At 54.0% G+C, this 25,721-nt stretch overlaps 1 protein-coding gene across 4 annotated transcripts in view; it reads right to left on the bottom strand.

The window, feature by feature from the left end:
- The window catches only part of EPHB2 (EPH receptor B2), a 125,313-nt gene that overhangs the window by 85,450 nt on the left and 14,142 nt on the right, over positions 1 to 25,721 (bottom strand). For all 4 annotated transcript variants that reach the window (XM_027746807.2, XM_027746810.2, XM_027746809.2 and 1 more), the window contains exon 2: positions 2,190 to 2,254. In XM_027746807.2, the coding sequence (XP_027602608.2) occupies positions 2,190 to 2,254 (65 nt within the window). The remainder of the gene's footprint in view (positions 1 to 2,189; positions 2,255 to 25,721) is intronic.

Here is a 25,721-nt window from a genome sequence, read left to right as displayed (position 1 = left end):
ACTGGTTGGGAGGGGAGAGAGGGAATCAAGGACAAGGCACAGAGAAGCAATTCCTTCCCCTGCCCTGTCTCTGACGTGGCTCTCCCTCACCTGGGCCACTCCTGACACCCACCTTGTCAGCCACCAAGACCCAGGACCCCCAGTGCTGCTCCATCCCCATCCACACTTGCCCAGCCCCCAGGAAAGGTCAGGACATGAGCCCAGAGAGCTCATCCTTAGTCGAGCAGGAGATGGAATGAGGGTCTCCACAGCTTGGGATGAACAGGAGACAGTGGAGACAGGGCCTGGGGGCACCTATGGGTGGCACAGGCAAAAAGCAACAGTTTGGGCTTTTGGGTCTCTGATAACCCCCAAAGAGGAGCACACAGCAGCTTCTCTCTTCCAGGCAATGCTGGCTGCACCCAACCTGGCCAGTCACCCATGGGTGGGATGCCCTGCCTTGTCCTGCCCATGGCTGTGAAGGCACCACAGCATCGCCACCCCCCCTCAAGGGTCCTGCCTGGAGGTGGGGATGTAGGTCCACTGGGGCCACACTGGACTTCTTCATCCCGATGGGGGACACGGGAGCACCCCGGGGTCGAGGCTTAGGACCCCCAGCATCCTCCCACATCCCCAGGGGGCTCCCAACCTCCCTCTTCCCAGCTGGGAGAGAAAGTCACCCCTGCGCACCAGCCCTGCGCTTCCTCGGCGCTTAATTAGAAGCCTCTCCCTTTCTCCTCGTTCTCTAATTAACATGCCGGGAGCTCAAAAGGAGGCAGCAGCACAATAACAGGGGGAGACGGCTTCCAGCCGGCCCGGGCCTCATTACGGCGGGGGCTGGGGAGCGGGAGCAGGGCGTGCTTTACATATGGAAACACCGCAAACAAGAAAGGCTGGGCCGGGAGAGAAAAAGACTTGACCTCTGCTCCCCCCCATTGTGTGCCCATCATCCCCCCTCGGGGGGGAACTGGCCAGGCTGGGGGGGCTCAGGCAACACTGGCTTTATCATGGTGATGGGGCCTGGGGCCGGCATCACCCGCGCCCCGCTCGACACACTGCTCAGAGCTGGGTTTAATCTCTCCACAAGAGGCTTCTCTTGGCTGTTTCTATTCTGCCAAGTCAGCTCGGGTCTAGGACTTGCTGTCAGCCTGGTGAGGTCCACAGAAACGTCTTCATCCAGCCCCTGTGGAGGGTAGATGGAGGGCAGGATGGAGCCTGAGCCACTGCCACGTACAGGCGTGAGAAGCATCTCCAGGCTTTGGCCAGGCTGGATTGGGCCACCCAAGTGCAAGGGAGCAGGTCTGGGGTGTTGGGCACTGAGGTTGCTGCTGGTCACCACAGCCAGAGCTGGGCAGTACGCTCTGAAGCATCTCAATGCCCCACGTAGGACATGGAGGTGGCTCCACTCTGGTTTTCTGTCACAAGTGGAAGGGCCAGGGATCACAGAAACACAGAATACATTGGGTTGGAAGGGATCCACAAGGATGATCCAGTCCAACTGCTGGCCTTGCACACCTCAGAAATCCCATCCTGTCCCTGAGAGTGTTGTCCAAACACTCCTGGAGCTCTGGTAGCCTTGGGGCTGTGACCTGGGCAGCCTGTTCAGTGCCAGACTACCCTCTGGGGGAAGAACCTGATGCACTGCCCTGTCCAAGTTCTTTAAAGGAGCTTGTGCTGGGTGGTCTTCAGGTGTGGCTCAGGGGACTCTTGGTACCAGTAAAGCAGAGAGACCATTGCTGCTGGGTCAGCAAATGACTCTCCATGGGATGCCAGGGATGCTGGACAGTCATTTCAGGCCCTGAGGCCAATGCCCTCATCATGATACAAGTGACAGGTAGTGGAACAACAAGTGAGACAATGGGGACAAATGAGGGTGGCCTTGGCATTTTGTTTCTTCCCCTCTGATTTTTAGGGGGCTGCAGGCTGGCTTTATGGAGAGCACGAGTCCTTCAACACCCCACTGGCCTGATTCTGTGGGGTGAGAATTACATCCCTCCAGCACTGGGGTATTTTTTTGGAGCAAGACCTCCTAGAAAACTACTGGAAACCTCAACTGTCAGCCTTCTTTTGTCCTCTTCCCACCAGATACTTCAAGTGGCCAAGGCACTCTGCTCACTCTGCTTCAGTGCCTGACTTTTGTTGGGCCAACCCTCCTATGTTGAAGTGCAGCAGGAGGCCACAGAGCAGCTCTGGAAGTGCTGATGACTTACCCCTGATGGAGGATGCACCATCCAGCCCAGCTCTGCTGTTGCTGTTGTGGAGTCCATCAGTGTCTCTGTAGGAGGAAGGTGAAACAAGGAGTCATTGTAGGTTGTGAAAGGACTGAAGATGGAAACAGGGGGGAAAAAAGCAGAGGGGAGCCAGCCCAGGGCTGCAGGGATGGAGCCCAGCCCACACTGAGCCCTTTGGCCACATCTCTGCCAGGGGGGAGCCAAGTAGTGGTCACTCCACCCATCTGCTCCCCTATCCATTGCCAACTGCTCCCTGGCCCCCCTGGAGAAACATGGACTCACAGAACTGGTGAGGTTGGAAAACATCTCCAAGCTCATCAAGTCCAACCATCAGCCCAGCACCGAAACCATGTTCACCATTAAACCATGTCCCCAAGTGCCACATCCACGTGCTTTTGAACTCTTCCAGGGATGAGGACTCCACCACTGCCCTTGGAAGTCTGTTCCAATGCCTCACCACCCTTTCCATGAAGGATTTTCCCCTAATATCCAATCTAAACCTTCCCTGGTGCAACCTGAAGCTATTTCCACTCATCCTGCCGCTTGTTCCCGGGAGCAGAGCTCAACACCCCCCAGCTCCCCCCTCCTGTCAGGGAGTTGCAGAGAGCAAGAAGGTCCTCCCTTGAGCCTTCTTTTCTCCAGGCTGAGCCTCCTCAGCTACCTCAGCCACTCTTTGTGCTTCAGACCCTTCCCCAGCTCCGCTGCCCTTCTCTGGAAATGCTGCAGCCCCTCAATCTCTTTCTTTTCATGAGGAGCCCAGAATCGACCCTGAGGTGCCTCACCAGTGCCCAGCACAGGCAATGTTTCCTGCCACGCATGGGGGGCTCTTCCACCCCTCAGCCCAGCTGGACCTTCCTCCTCTGAATCCCAAATCTGGGTGCCCCCACCCCAGAGCAGCTCTGCCTCTGCAGTGGAGGAGCAGCCTGAGCAGGGATCCTCCATCACCTCCCAGTTCCCTTCGGAAAACAGGGTATTCTTTCCTCAGCACTTTGCACAGTCGGCAAATCCTCAGAGATGCAGCAGCACATGTGGAGGAACAGCACTTTTAGGACTTAAAAGTACTAAAAAATTAAACCAATGTTAAAGCTGGTTTTCCAGATGATTTGGGTTGAAATAGGTCAGGTGATGCTACCACCGACCGGCAACAGACAAGTCTTCCAAAGCCAAACAACAGCAAAGCCTCCTCGCCCTCTCTACAGATCATCACACTTCCAGCACTGGGATTTCTTCCATCCCAAAGAGCTGCAAGTTGGTTTAACTCCACTGGTGGCATAAGAAGAGGTGCTCAGGTTATGGCCCCCCAATACTTGGGCTAACATGCCCCATCAGAAACATGACCCACTGGACACTCAGAGTCATGGCATCAAGGTTGGAAAAGCCCCCAAGGCCACTGAGTCCAATCATTAACCCAGCACTGCCATGTTCACCACTAAACCATGTCTCTAACCACCACATGTTTTTAACACTTTCAGGGAGTGCTCAGCAGTGGTTTTTGAACACATTTTGAACACTTCCAGGAGTGGTTTCCACAGTCTGAGCATCTCTCCCTCCTCCAGGCCTGCAGCTACATCCTCATTGCAACATGGGGATTTTTCTGCACCATTCCCAATGCTGACATTTTAAGAAAATAGGACAGTATTCCAGAGTTTAGGAAATGGAGTTTAGAAATTCTGCCCAAAGGTCTCACCACGAGGAGGCTGGACATGAGGGAAGCGTGGTGGGACAGACTGCACAGAGCAGCACACAGCCAGTGATCCTGTGCTGAAACCAAGGTGATGAGCACAGAATAAATTCTGTCCCTCTGCAGGGAGAATGGGAATCTGCCCCTGATTTCAGCACATGCCCTGGGGATGCCAAGTGCACTTGTAGGGAAGCTGCAGAGCATCCATCCCACACATGGAGTCACAGAACGGTTGGGATTGGGAGGGACCTTCAAGACCACCCAGTTCCACCCCCTGCCATGGGCAGGGACACCTTCCACTAGCCCAGGTTGCTCCAAGCCCCATCCAACCTGGCCTTGGACACTTCCAGGGATGGGGCAGCCACAGCTTCTCTGGGCAACCTGTGCCAGGGCCTCGCCACCCTCACAGGGAAGAATTTCTTCCCAATATCCCATCTATCCCTGCCCTCTGGCACTGGGAAGCCATTCCCGTTGTCCTATCACTCCAGGCCCTTTTCTCATTCCATCCTCCTGCCATGGGCAGGGACACCTTCCAGTAGACCATGTTGCTCCAAATCCTGTCCAACCTGGCCTTGAACACTTCCAGGGATGGTCCCACAACAGGCATGAAGGGTTACTGGCTGTAACCAAGTCCTGCTGCTTCTCCCCACCGACAAACCAACCATCCTGCCACAAACAACCCCAAAGCATCTCCACCTTCTCCACTTTCACTCCACCGAACAAAAACAAAGGAAGAAAAGTTCAGCCTCGAGCAGACCCATCACTGAAGAGCCAGAGGTGGCTGCTCAGCACACAGAACCTCCCTTCTCCCACTGACACCCCAAAAACTGCCTCGACACCACTGTGCTCCTTACGCCTACTCCTGGCAGTAAATCCTTCTCAGGCTGTGGGTTGTTCCTTACTCCTGGTCCCAGCCAGCGGTTTCGAGCTCACAGGAAACCAGGATTTCAAAATTTGGTTTTATTCCAAGAGCAAGAAAAAAAAAAAAAAAAAAAAAAGGCAAGAAATAGATCTCTTCAATTTTTCCCACTAGGAAGAGCTCTGGAAAACAGCTAATCCCGAAACGTTGTGTGGGTCAGACTTGCGAAATTTCTTTTTAAACTGAGTATTTGTTTACGCAGGGCAAAAATAGTGTTTGTTTTATCAGAGGACCTGGCTTTTTCATTAAAACACTAGTGGCGTTTGATCTGAGAGGAAAACAACATTTTTCACCCAGTGCTAGCAAGAAGCTCTAAAACACCCCTAAATTTGTTACTTTATCTTAACTAGCAATGACAGTGGTGCACAGTAAGTACATTAATAGCAGCAACTATAATGTAAAAGAAGATATATTCTAAACCATTACAAATAATACCCCAAATAAACCTCATACTTTGAAGCATTTTGCATTTTTAAAAGCCTTTTATTTAATGAAAACTCGGTGCAATGGAAATGTCATGCTCAGTGCACCACAGCTTCCAGCCTCTTATCCTGAGCTGAACAATCCCCTCGGAGCTCTGAATCCACCCTGGCTGGCCCAGGGACAAGGAGGAGAAGAAATTTGCAGGCTTTAAGCAAGTTTTTCCAACGGTCAATTATCTTCTCGTAAAACCCACCAGATATTCCATTAATTTTAGTCTGGATTTACACCATTTGGCTGCCAGCTTTTGGATTTCCTTTTCCTTCTACAAAGACTCTGCTGTCCAAAACCTCCTTTCCCTCTTGTGATGTTCATGGGTGGCAAATGATTCTCCAAGACAGCAAAATTAGCTGAGCTTCCTTCTTCTTCCACCCTAAACCAGGTTCCTGTCTTTGAGGCTCCTGTTTATCAGCCTCCATTGTGTAGGAGGGGTCCCAAGGCCGTGGTCCCCACAACACACAGTTGTAACATTCCAACGTGCCCCTTTTTGTGCAGCTTTTCCACCAGGTTGCTGCCCTGGCTCCCTTTGGAGGTGGGTCAGTGTGTTACGCTGAGCAGTGGGTGCCTGAATCACAGAGCACTGGGAATAACTGGTCCCTGTGGTTCACAGTGACCCTGGTTTGCCCCAGCTCCACACGAGGTGTGATAAAGCCTCAAGCAATGGGAACCCACCACCCTCCCAAGGCAGCTCCTCCACCTGCAGCGTTCCCACTGGGCTGCCCTCAGCCCCTTCCTTGCCCCTTCTGCACCCACAGTGACCTGTGGCTGCCACAGCCATATCTCCTGGTCCTACCTGGGGCTGCCCCATGTTCATACCCCTCCCTGAGCACCCAACAAGACAAACTCCTGTGCTAGACACAACAAAGACAGATCAGGGGAGACCTCCTCACTCTCTACAGCTCCCTGAAAGGAGGTTGCAGCCAGGGGGGGGGTTGGTCTCTTTTCCCAGGTAACTCTCAGCAAGACAAGAGGGCTGGGTCTCAAGTTGTGCCAGGGGAGGTTTAGGTTGGATATCAGAAAGAATTTCTTTCCAGAGAGGGTGCTCAGCCATTGGAATGGGCTGTCCAGGGAAGTGGTGGATTCTCCGTCCCTGGAGGTTTTTAAGAAGAGACTGGATGTGGCATCAGTGCCATGGTCTAGTGACTGCAGTGGTAGTGGATCAAGGGTTGGACTTGATGATCTTGGAGGTCCCTTCCAACCCAGCTGATTCTATGATTCTATGATTCTGTGACCAATTTCTGGATGGGCAACCCTGAGCCCAACTGTTAATGCCTCACCAATCACCTCAGCAGCTTCACTCTCTGTCACAGCCAGTGCTTTCACGGTGCCATCCTGCTGGTTTGGCAGAACCAGATAACAGGGTGAGGGCTGATGCCTCGGCAGCCCCATAAAGACCCTCCTGGCACCCAGGACATGGATCAAACCCCCGTGGGAGCAGCAGGGGCGGGAGCCTGGCCCTTGGCCCACCTCTGGTGGCTGCGATAGCTGCAGCTCAGCGTGACGATTTCTCCACAGCAGCATTTCCTCAGTGTTGTTGTTTGTGCTCTTCCCTCCCTCATGTTTATCTGCAGCCTCACATGCTGCCCACGGCATTATAAATAAATCTGCAGCTGCTCGAGACCAGCAGACGCGACTCTGGCCCGCTTCCCACTGGGAACTGCTGCTTCCCACGGGATGCTCCGAGATAAGTGCCTGTCCTTTTCACTTTGAAGATGTTCTCAATAAGCAGCCCCGTTGCCGGAGCTGCTGCTGGCTCCGAGGGCATGCCAGGGCTCTGGAGGAACACTTGGCAGCCCGAGATGCATCATCACCACCGCGCCACCACCTCCAGATGCTCCACAGCCACGCTGAAATGCCGTCACGCCGATGATCTGCTGTGACAATGACCTGGGAGGGAGTTCCTGTGCTTCTGCTGGGGCTTCCTGCTGCTCAGCCACAAGTGAGATGAGTGTGGGGTTCTCGGCTGCACCAGCTTTTCTCATCTGGCCAGATCAGGACTGAGACTGGTGGGCAGCACTGGTGGGGGGAGGACAATTCTGGGTGCTGGTAGTGATGGGACACCAGCACAGGCTGTCCAGGAGTGGGGGTGGAGAGTGGCAGGACCACAGGACAGTGGCAGAGGTTGGAGGTGAAGGGATTAACAGAGGAACTGTGCATGTTGCAGACACACTTCTCTCTGTCCGGAAAAATAACTTCCATGGAGTTTTGCCAATTCAGACCAATTTAGAGCATCTGGCCCTGAGTTTCTCACAAGTCCTGGCAAATCCTTCACATTCACAGGCTCCAAGCTCATCCAGATAAAGAAACAGCTGGACAAATAAATAGCCCCACAGATAACTGGAGCCTCCACCCTCATTTTTCCACCCACAACTTCTTCCCTTTCCTTTTCACTCCTCACACCAGCTCCTCTCTCAGGGTAGGACACTTGCCAGCATTTCAATCCTGGTACAATATTATCAACACAGGGACAATATTATCTTCTCAGGGACCCACGACTGCATCAGCTGTGGCCGGTGCTGGATGGGCAAAACAGGCAAGAAATTGTCCAGCCCTCTCTGATGGGTTGGGAGAAAAGTCAGAGACACCAGGAGATCATTCCTTGTCACCACGTCCCAGACATAACCCGGAAGCCCCCCTAACACACCTCATCAGCTCCAGGCTGGAGGGATGCTCCGTGTCAGAGCCCAGCCAGGTGGAGCGAGACCAGGATCCGCACCGGAGACACCACAGCTTGGGATGAGCTCCTCCATGCAGGAACACGTGCTCCTGGAACCATGTTCCTATCCTGGCCTCAGGCACATCCACGGCATCCTGGGGCGGGAGGGGTGGCTAATGAGAAACCCGTCTGTCCCCCACCCGAGGAGCCCCCGCCGCAGATCTCTTTACCCTTCCCGAAGTTGAAAGGCCCCTCTCTGCCTCCCGAGCTTTACTGGAGCCTGATTATAATATTTTTGCCAGCACAAGCTGAGAGGGGCTGAGCAAACCTAGTGGCCCTTCCCTGCAGCCCCAAGCTTTGCTTTGCCTGGCCAGGGGCCAGCGGAACAAGCTGAAACCCAATCCCCCCCCTGGCTGAGCCGCTGGCGCGGGAACAGCGCGGTGCATTGTGAGCCGGCGGCTACAGGATATTCTGGATACTTCACTCAGGGATCCACTTAAACTCCAAGAGGGAGAGTGATTGATAGGGAGCGAGAAGAGGCAGTTGACTGAGCTGGGATGGGGAGTGCCCGGAGCTCCAAAGGCCACTCCGAGGGCAGCACAGCAGGTCATGCCCGTGGCCCTGGAGCTGTGGACCCAGCAGAGAGGTATCTGATGCACTTCCCTGAAAAAATAGGTCCAGCCAGTCTCAGGGATCTAAGAATTAGGATGATGTCCATCATCTCCATCCCCCAGAGTACCTCTGACCCACCAGCCAGGCCCCAGGGTGATAGTACATGGAGCAGGGAGGCCTGACCCCAGAGACACCACTCAACACTGGGAAGGGAAAGATGTCCCCACTTTTGGGGAGCCATGGGGCTTCCTGGACCTGCAGTTCATCTGGACATCAGCCACGTCCACCTGCAAGCCCTGTGAGACAGGAGCCAGCCCAGGAGTCAGCAGGGGACAGTGCTGGGAGCTGGTGGGGCTCAGCAGTGCCCACTGGGACACCCTCACCCAGCTACTGGGTGATCCTCAGCTGCTTGTGACACCTGGGGACAAGTGTCAAACTAAGGGATGGCCCCAACACCCTGCCCTCGGCACAGCAGTTCAGCAGCCCCAGGGAAAACTCCCCCTGCAGTTCCACACCTTGCTGGGGGAAATGCCACGAGCTGGGCTATGCTCTCCCATTCCCCACCTAAATCCTCCTCCTTCCTGTGATCCTGCACACCCTTCTGACATCACTGGACCCATCCTCAGGGAACCAAACCCGGGGCTGATGCTGCTCTGTAGAAAGAGATCACTGAGGCCCTTGGCTTCCAGCTCTTGCTAGACCAGGAAATAGGGAAAGCAGGGCTTGGAGCAGAGTTGCACCTGGCCCTTGGGCACATGGCCACGCCACTGGGTGAGCCAGGGCTGAGCACCACCATGACCCAAATCCAGCAGCTTCCCAGCTCCTCTTCTGAGCCTGTCCTCTCCCTCTGAAGGCCTCGTGCAGTTGCCCTGCACGGTGCCACCTGCTCCACTGCTGAAAAGCTCAGAACAAAGGGAAAAGTCCAACTCAGCAGTCCTGGGGATCCTGCAGGTCACCCAAGCACTTGTCCTGCTTTCTAAGCACCCATCAGCCCATCCAGGATTGTCCCTCTCACCTGTCTGGCTGGGAAGGGAGCAACAGCTCCAGCTTTCAGCAGGGAATTCTGATTTTGTGACCGTTCAGCCCCTGCTGAAGGAGCAGGTGAGGCTGGACGTGAGGCAGGACCACGCTCCACCCAACTGCCACGTCGTCTCAGTCGTGGCTGCAGATACATCCTGTCTGTTCCAGTCTCCCCACACCATCTGCTCCAGCAGAAACAGGATAACCCCACCAGGGACTCTGGGAAGCTGCTCCAGCAGCACTGGGACCCACTGGCAGCATCTGTCCCGAAAGGAGCCGGGACTTGTAGGTGGTCTGGGTTCAGGGGAGGGCAGGCTGCCGGGAAGAGACAATGCAGATGCCAAGTGCCAGCGAGCAGAGGCCCTCCTGCTGCTGCCAGGAATGCAGGAGCCACACAGAGGAGACACAGATGCAGGCATTTAGCAGCTACTGTCACTGCTAATGATTTGTCCCCGCGGTGGTACCGACCCCACCTTGAGTGTCTCACCCAGTGAGACACCTTGAGGGAGGGAATCCCGGGGTAAAGTGTTGCCCTCACCTGCATCCAGTCTCATCCAGGCCCAGTAAAGACTAAATTCCCTACTAAGCCACCTTCCAAGACAATGGAGCAGGGCCATGTCCCTCCCAAGAGCCTCCAGGTCTCTCTTCCTCGCTGAGGGATGGACACAGGGGTGCTCTGGGAGGGCCTCCATGCCCACGAGCTCCTTCTAGACATGCCCCAAAGGAGCTGGCAGCCTTCACCACGCACTTCCCTGGTCCAACTGAGCCACTAGATAGAGGATGGACCCTGGCTGTCACTGTTGGAGCCCAAACACAAAGCCACTGTCACCGGAGTGCAGCAGCACGTGCTGTGTACAGCTCCTGTGTACAGCTCCTGGCTGCAGCAACTGAGGAAAAAGTTGCTTTATAACATAATAACCTGCTCCCACCACCATGCACCATGGCCACCTGGAACCATGTGTAATGCCCAGGGTGCAGGGCAGCACTGCCCCGTCCCCTTTGATACCCCACAGCCACTCTCCTGTGTCCCAGGTACAGCATCCTGTATTCCCAGCCCCACTGTCCTGTATCCCCAGGCACAGCATCCTGTATTCCCAGCCCCACTGTCCTGTGTCCCCAGGCACTGGGGTAAGGTGACCTCAGGAGATTTGGGATGCAGAAGGAAGCCCGGAGGCTGCAGAGCATCACTGGGTAAGGAGCACATGCTTAGTTCTTGGGCAACATCCATCCCTTTCCCCACTAACCCCTGCCCATCATGGGGCACAGAGGGGACCAGGAGGAGTGACATGAGCCCAGGGCATGGCTTTGTGGCCAGCTCTGCCCCTCGGATGGTGTGAGCAGCCAGTGCCACCTCCCAGCACCGCTGGCACTGAATGAGGGTTTGTCACCCTCCATGGTGGCACGGGCTGCAAGCAACCAGTTCCCAGCAGGCTCTGGAGCCCTGCTCAGCATCCCAATTGAGCTATCCTTAATGGGCTTCAATTTTAATTTGCTTTTATTGGAAAACACAGATGGTGACCCCCCACCCCCCTCCCGGCCTGAACATATACAGGATAATGACATTTACAGGGGAAAGATGTTATCTCCAAACAGCCCAAGCTGCAGCAAAAGCCCCACCACCCCACAATGGCACACCCACAGCCCTGGGCCAGGGCCACTCAGTCACCAGAGAGGGGAGGCAGGGTCAGGGCCCAGCAAAGGAGAATTAAAGAGCAGGATGAACCCCTTCCCAGCCAAGCCTGGCAGAGTGACCTTGGTCACCTCTCACATGACCGGGTCTCTGCAGAGCAGCTGGGGCACTGCCCAGGGTGGAGAGATGCCCAAAGCTGCTGCCCAGCACTGGTGACCCCCTGTCCAGAGCCAGCCCCTGCCTGCAGCCCCTGCAGCTGCTCCCAGCATCCCTAACTCCAGCCATTCCCCTGCAACAAGTCCAGGTCAAAGCTGCAGGAATGTGCAGGGACAGGCAGGGACAGGCAGTGCTACAGGCACCTGGCTACCCCCGCCGCAGGGTCCAGGGTTGGGGTCTCCCAGCAAACAACAAGCATCAAACAGCCCTTAACTTGTGCCACATGCACCCAAACGCTGGTGCCTGTGGATGCTCCTGCTTCCCTGGCACTGCTGGTGACATGTGGAGCCTCTGGACCCCCTTGTGCAACCCCCCAAACCGAGCACGTGGGTGAGCCAGGAGCCCTCCATCACACGTCTGCTCCATCTATCTGCCTGACATTCCTGCTTCTCCCTGCTGTTACTGACAGGCTGGAAATTTGCTTCTGGATGGCAGCTCCAAGCAGGAATAGCTTGGGAAGAACTGCTGCCCGTTTTTTGCCAAGCCAAAGAGGGACACCCCATACCCTGGGCAATGGGGGGCTTCAGCCTCCAGGCCACAGGAAGCCCCTCCCCAGGACAGATGCAGGAAAATCCCTTCAAGAAGCTTGGCTTCCCTCTAGTCCCTTCAAAGGCCAAAGCATCTCCCTGCTGCCATCCTTTTGCTATCTCCAGGGGTTTGCCAGGAATGCAAACCCTCTGTCCCCTCCAGTCCCCCCCTTCAGATAAAGCCCCAGCAGCTGCAGGCAGTGGGTATTTTCAGTAAGCTGGAAATGTTTCCCTCCTTGGGAAAACCCCATCTTCCATACCTCACCATGGAGGGGCCTTCCCTCCTTCCCTCACACACTAATTCCCCCTCACAGGCAGTGGGTTGAACTGAGGAGATGTTCCATCAGTCAGTGCCATCATGCTCCTGCTCACTGGTGGTCCTGCTTGGGCGAGGGATGTGCTGCATCCATCCCTCCCTCCCTTCCATCCATCCATCCATCCATCCATCCCCCCACCAAGCAGCTGCTTTCCATTGGGAAAAAGCATCTCTGGAGCAGGCAGGAGGTGGGCTGTGGGGCCACAGGCAGAGAGAAGCCCCTCTGCCATCACCCACAAGGGCTGCAGCGAGGAACTGGAGGATCAGGGACTGGCGCAGGAGCGGGGAATGTCCACGCTGCAGCTCTGCAGACCAGCCTGGAGCAGGTGGCAGCAGCTTATGAACCAGCTGTGCTGCTCATGGGGCTGGAGGAGAGCGCACACCGGGGTCCAGGCTGCCACTGGAGACCCCAAGGCTCGAGGAGACTCATTTCCATCACAAAACAACTGATGTGAGAAACGGGGCAGAGCAGAGCTCACCTGTGCGCTGAGGGTTGCGCGGCTACAGACAACCCTAATCCAGTCCCACGGCTGCGGGAAGAGGTTTTTGCATCCACCAAAAAGAAACCACACCCGGAGGCGGAAAAAGGGCAATTTCCAAAAGTTGAAAGGGATTATTAGCAAAAATTGATCGGGGCGGGGGGGGGGGAGAATGTAAACAAAAACAATGAAGAGTAATTACGGCTTACGGCGGCTTTGCCAAAATCTCATAAATCTGCGATCATAAAAGAAGGCGTCTTGAGTTCAAAATTATCTTGGCTTGGAATAAAAGGAAAAAATTGCAGTAAAAATAAACATATTGTATAAATTAAACCCGGGGGAAGTTGGCAGCAGCGAATTAGCAGCTCTGAGATGCAGACAGTTGCAAAAGGACGTATCAATGAAAAAATCGACTGCCAGGAGACAGAAAAGGGGGGGGGGGAAGGAATTTTTAAATACACCAAAAGCAAACACAACCGGAGCTGTGGAAAGGAGAGCCCACGGGGATGACTGAGTGTGAAGACAGGCAGCAAAGACAGACATCCCAACCAAAACAAGGGCAGGAGGGATGAGCAGTGGTGGCTCCGGGGACCAGCAGTGCCCAGGAGATGCCAAGAGCCACGGACACACCTGAGACCCCTCGCTGGCAGCCCCGGGTGGCTGCTCACCTTGCCCCATCCAGGAGCCAGGGCTGTGAGGTGTCAGGGTCAGGAAAGCAACTTTGGAGTTGTTTTCTGATGGCAACATCAGCCCCAAGACAACTATTTGCTCTCAAGCAGCTCCGTGGTGTGTTCAGCACCGCCCTGGGACCAACAGCTCCCCTTTCCCCTCCCAGCGCTTTGTGGTGGGCACCACACAGGGACAGTGCAGTCCAAGGAGGGGCAATTATTTTGTAGCATCCCAAAGGGATAGCAGAAAGGAGCTCTGGGGTCTCTGTCCAACCCCATTCTCACCATGAGACAGGGGGCAACTCTGGGAGAGCTTCAGGGACGGAGATGTCCCAGTGCCCCAGGGACTTGCTGCAAAGTGATGTGGGCACATCCAGCTGCTCAGCAAACCCTTCCTGGACCAGGAGGATTCTAAAGCACCTGCTGCAGTTGTTGCCTGCAGAGTGGCCATGGTGGCTCTACAAGCTCCGCTGCAGGATCCATCCTGGCCCCCCAGACACGATCACCAAATCTTGGGAGGAGAAACAGCCCACAAAAGCCACAACAGTCGCCCAGACAGCTCAGCCAACATCTTGGCAGGAGTCAAACCAGAGAGATGACCAGGGCATTAGCCAGGATATAGGAAAGCAGAATGAGCATTGGAGAGGGTGAATCCAGTGCTGGAGCTCTCCAGGCCAAAATCCAGGTGGTTTGGCCCTGCACCTCTCATGCTGCTCTGCACCTCTGTACCTCCCTGCTCTGCACCTCAGATGCTCTGTGGAGGTGCAGCAGCAGGGAACCCCCTGAGTAAGCTTTGAGGATAAAGCAGCAAAGGTATCAGATGCAGCCATGAGCTTCTGGCTCCTCCCTCTGCACAGCCAAGGCCACCTCCAGCCAGCACAGACACAGGATGGCAAGGACAAGCCATCAGGACTGTCCTACAGGCAGGAGCAGAGGTGGGGAAGGACAGAGCGGTGCCACTGTGCAGTGGGCAAGTTCCCTATTTCATTCCTCAGTGGAGAAGGTCCTTCTTTTGCTGTCTTTTTTCACTGTGGGTAAAACCCCCATCTGTGCCAGGAGGAGAGCCTGCTGTTCTCCAGGGAGCTGGGGGATCAGTGAGCACAGAGCACCCAGTCCCCTTGCCACCATCAGCACCGCCAGAGCCTTCCAGCACAAGGTACTGAAGTGACACCACAGCAGCTGGCATTGCCTGTGCCAACCCAGAGACACACACCCAGCACCTGCAGACCCCAAGGGGATGACACATCCTTGAGCCAGGCTGTGTCTGCACCCCAGACCTCCAGTGCTCTTTGCATGGATGCACCTCAGGGGGCCCTGGGTGGATCCTTCAGCTGCATCCCTACTCCCTCCCCATCCTGCCAAGAGAGAGCATCCCTGCATCCTGTGAGGATGCAAAGGATGCACAGGCAACCTCTAACAGTTTTGCAGGGTTTAGGGTTTGCTGCCTGAGCCTCATAAAAGTACCACACCTCCAAAATTTAGGGTGACCGAGGTGTTACCTGACACCAGCCTTGACATGGGAAATCAGGCAAAAAGTCCTGTGCAGTGAATGCCCCATCCCCCAGATTCCCTACTCAGCATGAAGCAGCCTTTATAAATCAATGTCTGCAGGAGGAAAACACGTGAGGGAGCAGCAAGTTCATCCCTCCCTTGCTGCTGCACTCCCGGTGATCCCTGAATCCCACAAGTGTGATGGGATGGAATCTCTCCAGGGCTGATGTCCCCATCCACTGCTCAGGGAGGGACTGTGTGTGACCTGTGGGATGCTCCTGAGCACTCAGGGATGCCCCCAAACTTCAGGAAGCACTAAAACAAGAGGACACTTCTCCCATTTCCCAGCACTGCGCTCAGTCCTCTGGTACCCCAGCATCCCTCTCCTCTCCCATGCTTCCAGGACATGGAGCCCCCCAGGAGCATCCCAGCAGGTCCTGCTGCTGCCATACAAGAGCCTGAGCCAGCCAGTGGCCACCCTGCACTGCTGTCAGTGACCCTGGGGCACAGGGATGCACAGGGAATTATGGCAGGAACATGTGTAGCCTGGGCCCAGAGTGGCCACACCGATGTCCTCGAGACCAGACCTGCCCACTGGGCAGAGCACGAGGTTCCACTCACAGCTCTGTGTGTGGGCACCACGTCTCCAGAGCACCTCAGCACATCCCAAAACCACTGATGAGCCACCAGTGTCAAGGAGAGCCCAGAGGCTGCGATGTCACCACAGCACAGATGGGACCCTCAGGTTACCTGTCCCCGAGGTGGGGTTATAACAAGGTGAGCACAGCCTGGAGCTGCCAATGCTGTCAGGCCTACAGGAGGTTCCTCTTGCCAGAACACACCCCAAATGCATAAGGCAAGGCTCCCCAAACCCCACATGCTTGGTAGGCAGAGAAGGGAGAACCAGCCAGTCCCAGCCCTGACAGGAGGGCAGGGTTAGATTGGATATTGAGAAGGAATTCTTCCCTCTAAGGGTGGGGAGGCCCTGGCACAGGTTGCCCAGAGAAGCTGTGGCTGGCCCACCCCTAGAAGTGTTCAAGGTCAGGCTGGACAGGGCTTGGAGCAACCTGGGCTAGTGGAAGGTGTCCCTGCCCATGGCAGGGGCTGGAACAAGATGAGCTTTAAGGTCCCATCCAACCCAAACCATTCTGGGATACTCTGATTTAAAGAATTTGGTGAAACCTTAAAGCTGTCCCACTCCAAGCATGGGACATATTATAATATTCCCTATATCACACCAGGGCAGTGCCAAGCCTGGCCTCAGCTCCACATGCTCACTGTCCCCATGCCATGATGTCCCCAGGCTGGGACTGATCCCAGGGATAGTGTGCAAGGAGCAAAGCCCTGCACCACAGAGCCTGGGAAAGAAGCCCTGGAGGGCTGGGAGAGGCTGGGGGCAGGGGGGAGCATCCCTGCAGGAATCAGCTGTGCTGGCTGCCCATAGCCAGCTGCCTTTCCAGCTGGGTGTGAAGCAGGATGGTCAGACCTTTGGTGCCTTTCATCCCTGGTAACTTTTTAACCTGCAGATATCATGGATTTGCTCAAGGTCACTCTTGTGGCAAAGCCCCCCAAAGCAAAATGTGGCATTACAGAGGCACAGATGACAGGAGGGGGGACCCAAAGAGCTCTGCCACCCCCAACTAGGTGTGTCTTGTAAGGTGGCACTTGGGATGGGGCTGAGCAGGCGATGCTGTGCCCAGGAGCAGAGCCCTCCCCAGCATTCCCTACAGAGCACAAAGCTGGCAGCTTCTCACTCAGTTCTGGGGAAAGCATTTGCTTTGGCCAGCCCACCCCCACCAAAACCAAGATGTTTCTGCTCCTCACAGAGCAGAGAAAATCAGACCCTGGAAAACACCACGACAAAATAGCTTTGCCCCCTCTTTGCTGCAGGGGAAGGGGCGGGGAAGCCCCTGGGTGCTGACACCCCCCAGCCAGGGGGCAGTGGGACCCCCACCCCGCCCCTGGGCCAGGGGCTGTGGGCAGCAGGGCCAGCTGTCATGGTTGGGGGTGGGTGGCAGCCACAAGGACGGGGAACAAAGGCCAGTTCACGGCTCCATCGATCCCGAGGTCAGACGGGTGAAGAGAGAACATCTGCTCTGGCCCTGCCCAGCGCTGGCACAAGGACCTCCTTGGGGTTGTACAGGCAAGGGCGAGTCTTTCAGAAGGAGGCAGCCAATGTTGCTGTCAAAATTCCCAGGATAGAAATCCCCAGGGGTCCTGGTTTGTGCCCAGGAGCCCCACAGGGTAAGTGCCAGGCCGTGATCCATGAGGTCGTGTCCAGGTATCTCCAGCCTTACACATGAAGTGTCCAAGGCCAGGTTGGACCAGGCTTGGAGCAGCCTGGTCTAGTGGTAGGTGTCACTGCCCATGGCAGGGGGTGGAACCCAGGCTACCTGGCCATCCCACCAGCCCAACACGTGCCCAGGATGGCTGGAGACAGGAGAGGAGCATTGGCTGGACAGAAGAGCCCCAGAGGTCAACACCAGTTTATGAGAAATCAGTCATCTTTTGATCTACAGATTCGAGCAATAGCAAATCGACTCTATCCCTGGGTGAGCTGCTGCACAGTTAATTAGACACGTTATTAAAAACATGCTCCTCTACCAGGCCGAATTAGTCCAGCTTCCAAGCCATAGAATCCTGCCCTGTCTAATTAAACAGACCTTCCTGATTAACAACCCTTCCTGCAGGCTGGTACCAGCAGACAAGGCAGCAGACACTCCTCAATCTGCTGGATAAAGCCAACAATGGGCAGGTTTCCACACCTTGAGTCATGACCATTAAACCAGTTTATTTTTATTTTGATTCTTCTTTGGCTTTGGACACCATAAACAGATCCAGAGGAACTCAGGGCTGGCCTCTGGATCAGAAGGATAGAACATCCAGGTATATCCTGGCTCACCAAGCAAGGACATGATCAGCTCTTTCATTCCAAGAATACCTGATTTCCAAGGTGTTGTCAGAGCCAGAGATTTCCTGATTGTCCTGCTTATGTCCCATAGCTGTGGACCACCCTGTCTGCTCCCAGATACGGTGTGGCCATACTCAGACTAACTTCTGTTCCCCTGATGCACCAAATTGTCTCAGGTGTAACCAATCCATCCCCTCTGCCCTTTATTGCTCTCCCAGCATCAGCAGTTGCTGCAGATGGGGAACTCCTTAGCAATGCTGCCCAAAAAGTGCTGATCACCCACTCGGGGTATTTTCCTCTGACCAGTCAATTTTAAGCCCTGCCAGTACACACCTGTAAACCCATTTCTTGCTGGAGCACTGTGGTAACCCCACCACCACCCTCTCCACTCCTAATGCTGCAGAATTGTACATAAAAGGTGTGAAAGCCGTGTTTACCTCTGCAACAACTCTTGGGGTGACTCATCTATCCCCCAGCTTGAAGGCATAAAGTGCTGCCCACGCGCTTCCCTCCATGCTGACACCCTGTTTTATAACCACATATCCACGGACTCGCCATCCTTACAGCCAGCCTGGGCTGCAGGGCTGTCCTCAGGGCATCTTTGTGTCCCATGATGGTGCAGAGCAAGTCCTGCTGCTGCCCTGTTCCCCCAAACCCCACGTCTGAACCTGAGGGAACGGCCGGAGCTGTGTCAGGGGAGGGTCAGGTTGGGTCTCAGGAAAAGGTCCTTCCCCCACAGGAGGGTGCTTGGGCACTGCACAGGCTGCCCAGGGCAGTGGGCACAGCACCAAGGCTGCCAGAGCTCAAGGAGCATTTGTGCAAACAGAGTGGGATTGTTGGGGTGTCCTGTGCAGGGCCAGGACTGGATGATCCTTGTGGGTCCCTTCCAACTCAGGATATTCTGCAGTTCTATGAACCCCACATCTCCCCCTTGAAGAGCATTGCTGTGAACTCATTTCCTCCCTTGGCTCACATCCCCATGGGGTTCCACAGCTGACTGTTCCATACCCAGCTGTTTCACCTCACAAGAGCCACCCCAGCTGACCCAGGGCCTCGTGGGGACCGTGCAGGCTGGCAGTGGGACCCAGCCCTCCCCACCATCCCGACCCCCCGCCGGCTGGGAGCCTTTGCCTCGCTCCAGAGCCTTTTATTAGAAACACACAGTCACCAGAGGCTGCAAGTGGAACCCATTACACAGCATTTAGTTCGTATCATTTGTATTTCACAGCCAGAAATCCTCCTAATTTCACAGGGAAACGGCGATTAAAAACCCTGCTGCGGCCAATGGGGAGGGACCAGGTGGGAGAAGGGATGGGAGGGAGCATTCCCAGCGCCAGGATGGACCTGCTCCCACACCTGGACATCTTTCACAGCCACAGCCTCTCCCGCCGCATCCTCCACACGTGAGATGCTGTTGGAATGCAGGAGGAGGCAGCTCTGCTACCTGCAAATAATCACCCTCGTCTGACTCAGGAGAAGCTGGGATAGGATTGCAAATTGCTGCTCCAAGGAAAAAGAATCCCAGAATGGTTTGGAAGGAATCTTAAAGCTGCCATGGGCAGGAACACCTTCCACCAGCCCAGGTTGCTCCAAGTCCCATCCAACCTGGCCTTGGACACTTCCAGGGATGGGGCAGCCACAGCTTCTCTGGGCAACCTGTGCCAGGGCCTCCCCACCCTCACAGGGAAGAATTTCTTCCCAGTATCCCATCTATCCGTGCCCTCTGGCAGTGGGAAGCCATTCCTGTCACTTCATGCCCTTGTGAAAAGAACCTCTGATGCTCTCCAGCGTTTAGTGTAGCACCATTCCAGTGAGGAATTCCAGATGGGCGCAGACATTTCTAGTTTGTGCACACAAAAACGTTGTGAACCACGCCTTAAGAGACAAGTCAACTTCTGGATTAGCTCCTTTCCCACCTCCTCCCTGGTGCTTCTTTCCCCAGAGCTCCAGGACAGGAGCAGTGGGGGGCCGTGGCCAAATGGAATCAGCAACACCAGGACACGTTATTTGTGCACCACCAGCTCTTGGGACAGAACAAGAAAAGGATCAAAAACAAAGACACAGTTTAAACCCTGAATGTGGCCATTCCCAGAAAGATGCAAAGCTCCTTTTCTTTCTTCTTTTAAAGAAAGAGCTGGAAGTAATGAAGGGAAAACACAGCCCCCACCCACGCTCAGCTACGTAGAAGGGATCTCATCTCATAAAACAAGAAGTGACTCATCCCATAAAATGAGAACAGCAAGTCACTCCAGGATGGACATCTTGACCCACAAGAGGCTTTTTAAAATAAAAATTCTGACTTGGGATGTTCAAGTTGGACATTAACAGATGATTTAGGACATTGTTTCCTCAGGAGGGCTCTCTGGGGACGTGGGGGATCTCCAGCACTGGAAGCTTCCAGGAACTGGCCCTCCAAATCCACAGTTACCCTGATCACTACAGCTGGGGCAGCGGGACCTTGGGAACAGGAACACCAGAGCTAGACATCTGCTCTGATCACAGATGGAGCTGCCTTGTTTTACTGATGGACTGATGGAGCTGATAAATCTTTTTCTTGTGGAAGGTGAGACACAGCAGGATCCCAAATCATTCCTATATAGTGATCCCAGCCACTATCTCATCCAAATCCCTTTTTGCTGCCCCAGTGTTCAGTTTTTCTGGCAAGTGGAACTACAACATGCAGCTCTAAATTTTGCCCACAGGAAGGCTGGATGGAAACACAGGCTGGGAAACATCATCCAGACCCATCTCCATATTAACCACCCGAGGATGTGGGAGCCCCCTGAACCCACTGAAAACATACCCCCTACTCCAGCATGTTCATCTGTTGAGTAATAAAACTTACTTGGGGGGGGGGAATAGCATTGCTTCCTCTTTGTTGTGTTTTGGAGAACAAATCCAGCAGATGCACCAGGCCAGCAGGGCAGGAGGAAGGCAGGGTGTCCCTGGACTAACAGCAGGCTCATTGACACGAAACTGGTCCCCACTACAGGTCTGGAGCACAAGTCCAATGAGGAGCAGCTGAGGGAGCTGGGGGGGCTCAGCCTGGAGAAAAGGAGGCTCAGGGGGGACCTTCTGGCTCTCTGCAAATCCCTGACAGGAGGGGGGAGCCGGGGGGAAACTGGGCTCTGCTCCCAGGGAACAAGAGACAGAACAAGAGGAAAACAGCCTCAAGTTGTGCCAGGGGAGGTTTAGCTTGGATATTTGGGAAAATTTCTTCACTGACAGGGTGATCTGGCATTGGAAGAGGCTTCCCAGGGCAAAAATGTGTGGATGTGGCACGGGGGGACATGGTTTAGTGGCAAACATGGCAGTGCTGGGTTGATAGTTGAGCTCAATGATCTTGGAGGCCCTTTTCCAACCTTAATGATTCTGTGATCCTATAAACTCATCACCAGGAAGTTCTGCAGAAGAGGATGCTGGAGAAGACATCTCAGTCCACCCTGGTTCAGCTGAGCCCCCCCCCCCTGCACGAATACAAATTATAACCTGCTCAGGACATGCGTGTCAGGACATGTGCAATGACACACAGTGGAAAGGCAACACGTGACAACACAGAGCCAACAACCCAGCTCTCAGGGCAGGGTTTCTGCCTCTCTCCCTGGTGCCTGGTACCTGTCGATATCTGTCCCTGTCCCGCTGTATCACACCCTGTGATCAGTGAGCTCAGGCTCGTTACATAATTTTAATGCACAAAGTGCAGTAAAGACCCTGAGGTCTCCAATTTTGGGCCTCCTAATGACACTGACTGAGGGCTGAATCACTGGAATGGAAGCATGGAATTGCCCCAGCACTGATGACCTCAGCCTGTGTGGGCCAAAGGGAGGACAGGCCAAACCCTGAAATGGCTTTGCCTGTTGATCCAAATGTATCAGTTTCCCCTATCTCATAAAATTCACCACCAGAATCAACCAGGAAACAGGAGCAAAAAGCACAAATGAAAACCAGAGGGGTTTGGGACTAAATGATCTTTAAAGTCCCGTCCAACCCAAACCATTCTATGATTCTGTAACTCAAAGAAAAGTTTAAACAACTGGTTTTTTATATATGAAGGCAACCTAGGAAGACAAGAACTTCAACCCAAACCAGCCTCAGAGGAACAAACTGCTCGTGACAATCACACGTGCAAAGGCAATGCAAGAGAAATGGAAGGAGAATAAGCACAACCCCTGTTTTATTGTGACTGGCAGGAAGTGAATAAGAGAAACCTATGGAAAAATCCCTGTCTGAAGAGAAGAAAAAGTTATGGTGATGTTAATTCTTTTCAGCACATAGACAAAATGCTATGTAAAAAATGTTAATATTCATAGAAACATAGAAAAAAGCATTGAGACAGCTCAGGGCTGGTGGTACTGTCGCCATTCTCACTCCTGCTCCCCTCCCAAGGTGATCAACAGGATTTTTACTCTCCATCAGTAGTTTTTTGCTCTCAGTTAGACCTTCCCTCGCTGTGGTTCCTGGTAACCGTGTGTGAAGGATGGCTGTGGTCAGCCAGTTTGTGTCTTTATTAGGAAAGTGGGATGTTATTCCACAGCCCTCCGGAGGACAGGGCTGCTTCCTCCCCTGAGCAGCCAGGATTCCTGAGCTCATACATAACTAACGACCCAGGGAACGTCTGGCTGTAATTCCTTAAAAATCACACACGTTTGCAGGCGTTTAGCAAATAACTGAGACTTTGGAACGGATGCGTCGGGACCATGAGGGGGCCAAACATCTCGGCTCTTTTCTCCACAGACAACGGCCCCGTGGAGGTGGGAGAACCCACAGCCTTCATTTATCTTCATTTCTGGCCGCTTCGGTGATGACACTTTTATAAACAAGGCCAAGGAACCATGACCACATCAAATTCCTGCGCGACACCTCCACAACAGATCTGACAAAATCAAATTGTGGGACCAGCCATTAAGAGCAAACTGGGAGAAAGCCAAAAGAAAGCTCCCAAGCCTGGTTCCTGTGCTGGTCAAGGTTTGTAGGAGTAACTGGGCGGTGCAGCAAACCTATGCAGCTCTCTCCAGCACTGTGTTTCCAGAGAGTGTCCCCATCCCCTTTGTCACCTCTCCTGTCTAAGTGATCACCACAAAAGGTAGAGCCCGAAGTCATGGACCTGATGAACTCAGTGGACATTTTGTGGACATTTTCCAGGGGATGGTCCATAGACTAAGGGATCATAGAATAACTAAGGCTGGCAAACCCCACAAGATCATGGATTCTAACTATTGGGCCAGGACTGCCCTATTCACCACTACACCATGTCCCCAGGTGCCACATCCACACGCCTTAGAGCACTTCCAGGGATGGCAACTCCACCACTACCCTGGGCAGCCCATTCCAGGGAATATCTGTGTATTGTATCTGTGTGGAGCTGAGCTGCCAGCTGGGGTAAAACCACGACAACAGGGAGAGGCAGAACTAAGAAAATCAAACACATTTCACAGCGACAGACCCAACAGGCTCCGAGAATGAACAAGCAAGAGCCCATGAGGGGATGCCTGGGAGAAGAAGAAGGCTGGTAAGTCCTTGAAGACACTAATGCAGAGCATCTCAGAGCAGAAGGATCACGTCTGGTGGATGCACTAGGATTACAACGTGAGGGAATGGCAGGCACTCAAGGTCTCGCTCGGTTTGAAATCACTTCTGGAAAAATAATGAAAAAGCTGATGTAATTCCAATCATAAAGAATTAAAGAACAGGAATATGATTAACACCAGTCAACATACTTCGAACAGGAAACAGCTCTTGTCAAACAAATCTGATTTCATTCTTCACTGAGATTACAAGCTGGATTGGTGAGAGGAGCTGTGTACAAGGCAGGAGAGCGTCTTGAGCGCCGAAACCAGGAGGCATGAGGGCAGCACAGGGAGCAGAGCTGCTGTGCCAGGCACAGCCTGGACCCCACATCATCAAAAAACATCCTAAATAGATTAAGAACTCATTAGCAGGCAGGTTCCAAGTAATAGTTCCCAGCACTGGACCTTGGTGGGCTCTGCAGGAACCAGCCCCGGGTTCATTTTTGCCTTTACAGTCAGCAGTGATGGAGAGGGGTGAAGGAAAGCACTGCTGAGGTATGGAATGCCCTTGCAGAGCATCCTCAGGTGAAGGATATGGGATTCACCCTTGGCGTTCGCCACATTAAAAAATAACGCTCCCACTTTAATGCAGTTGTTCATTTTCTCCAGATAGTAACAACAGAGAGAAAAGGGCCTCCAAGGACAGGCTGATGATCGAGACCAGCCAGGCAGGTGGGCTGAATTGCCTTCAGCAGGGTACTGAGGCAGGGGGGGGCTTGCTTCCAGCTTACATTAGAAATCTCATTTTTGTGATGATGATTAAATTGATCAAATCATCCTCGAAGAAAATTTAGGGGTTGTACAAACCTTAAAATAAATTAAACCCTGTTGGGTTTAAACTCAGCGTTGGAAAGCCTGGTCTCCTCCAGCAACCACCCCCGGAGCTGGTGTGGCTCAGCAGGTGTAAGCACCAGGAAAAGCTCCAGATGATCCCAGTGACATGGTGGCACTGATTAGGGACAGCCCTCTGTGCCCAGCTCTGGTACCACAGCTCTGGATGCTGTTCCCACCTGACAGACATTCCTTGTGTGTGAAACAATGGGATGGCTTCAGTCCCCTTCCAGGCAGGCAGGTGTCACCTACAGGACTGCCACCACAGCTGGGAACCCCTGGCAACCAGGAGGATTAGGGCTCTTCCTTCCCCTCCATAGCATAACTGTGGTTTTAAGGTTTCCAGGAGATGACTGCCCCAGGCAGGAGCATCAACAGTGTCTCAGAGATGAGCAGCCCCAAAAGACAATCAAGGTGTGCACACCTGCCTCAAGGATGCAGCAACCAGGATAAGGAACAGCCTCAGCATCACCCCGGGCATCCATCCATTCCCTTCCCCTTTGGCTCCCCAAAGGATGAACAAAACTCAAACCACCTCAAGAAAGTCCCATCAATGCTATTAAACTGGGAGCTCTTCCATGGCAGGCATCACATGTGAAGGGGAAGGGGAAGGTGAAGGCAAACCCATGGCTAGAACAGACCATCTGGTCCCTAGACCAAGCTTTAGAATTTTCAGAAAGTTTGGGGAGCTTTAACTCAGGAGCATTACTCAGCTACAGCAGAGACAAGACACATCTGTAGCGTGCTGGGAGATGGGAGGAGAGTCCCAGGTCCTTGCCTGCCCCAAAGTTAGGGAAAACTCTCAGGCAAACAGCAAATCCCTATGGAAAAAGCCCTCAGCAATGGGGAGGGAGCAGCTGCTGTTGTCAGTGCCTCCTGGGCTTGTCACGGCTGCCTCTCACCCAGCGCCTCCCCAGCCGGATCCTCTGACATCCAACACCGCCTCTTGCCAAGCCAGCCCAGTTGGGTTCCCCCACTAATGCAAGCAGAAAACCCATCCTTTGGGGGCTCCTTTATATCACTGCCTCCCCCCAGAAAGGGCTTAGTCAAAGCAAATGCCAGATCCATTAAGTGCGAAGGACCTCACAGCCAACACAGGAATGCTGGGGCTTGATGGACTGTTTATAGAGTCTTTTATAGGAAGGATGGGTAACCTAATCCCAACTACAACATTTTTTATGCTGCTCTGTGAGGGTTCAGCTGTGATTAAACTGTTGGCACGGTCCCATGGCACATAAAACCATGGAGACTGGCAAGTCTCATCCCCACCAGAGCCCTGCGAACGCAGGCGGCAAAAGTATTCCAAGTATTAAAGGCTGGCGAGCCCCACTGGGGGACATCCCAGCTCCCACCTCCACCGGGCTCCAGAGCCTGGGAGACCAAAATAAAACATCTCTAGTGAGTATTTACTCCTGCTGCAGCCCAGAGCAGGGCAAAGGATAACCACCCCACCAGGACTCCATCTGGGTGCAGGAGGTGCAACAAAACCGTGCTTTCAGCGATGGAA

Source organism: Pipra filicauda, unplaced genomic scaffold (genome assembly GCF_003945595.2).
Source record: "Pipra filicauda isolate LSUMZ 115617 unplaced genomic scaffold, ASM394559v2 scaffold47_size6085603_pilon, whole genome shotgun sequence".
Lineage (NCBI taxonomy): Eukaryota > Metazoa > Chordata > Aves > Passeriformes > Pipridae > Pipra > Pipra filicauda.
The sequence above is the reverse complement of the archived record's forward strand: the minus strand, read 5'-3'. Positions and strand labels throughout refer to the sequence as shown.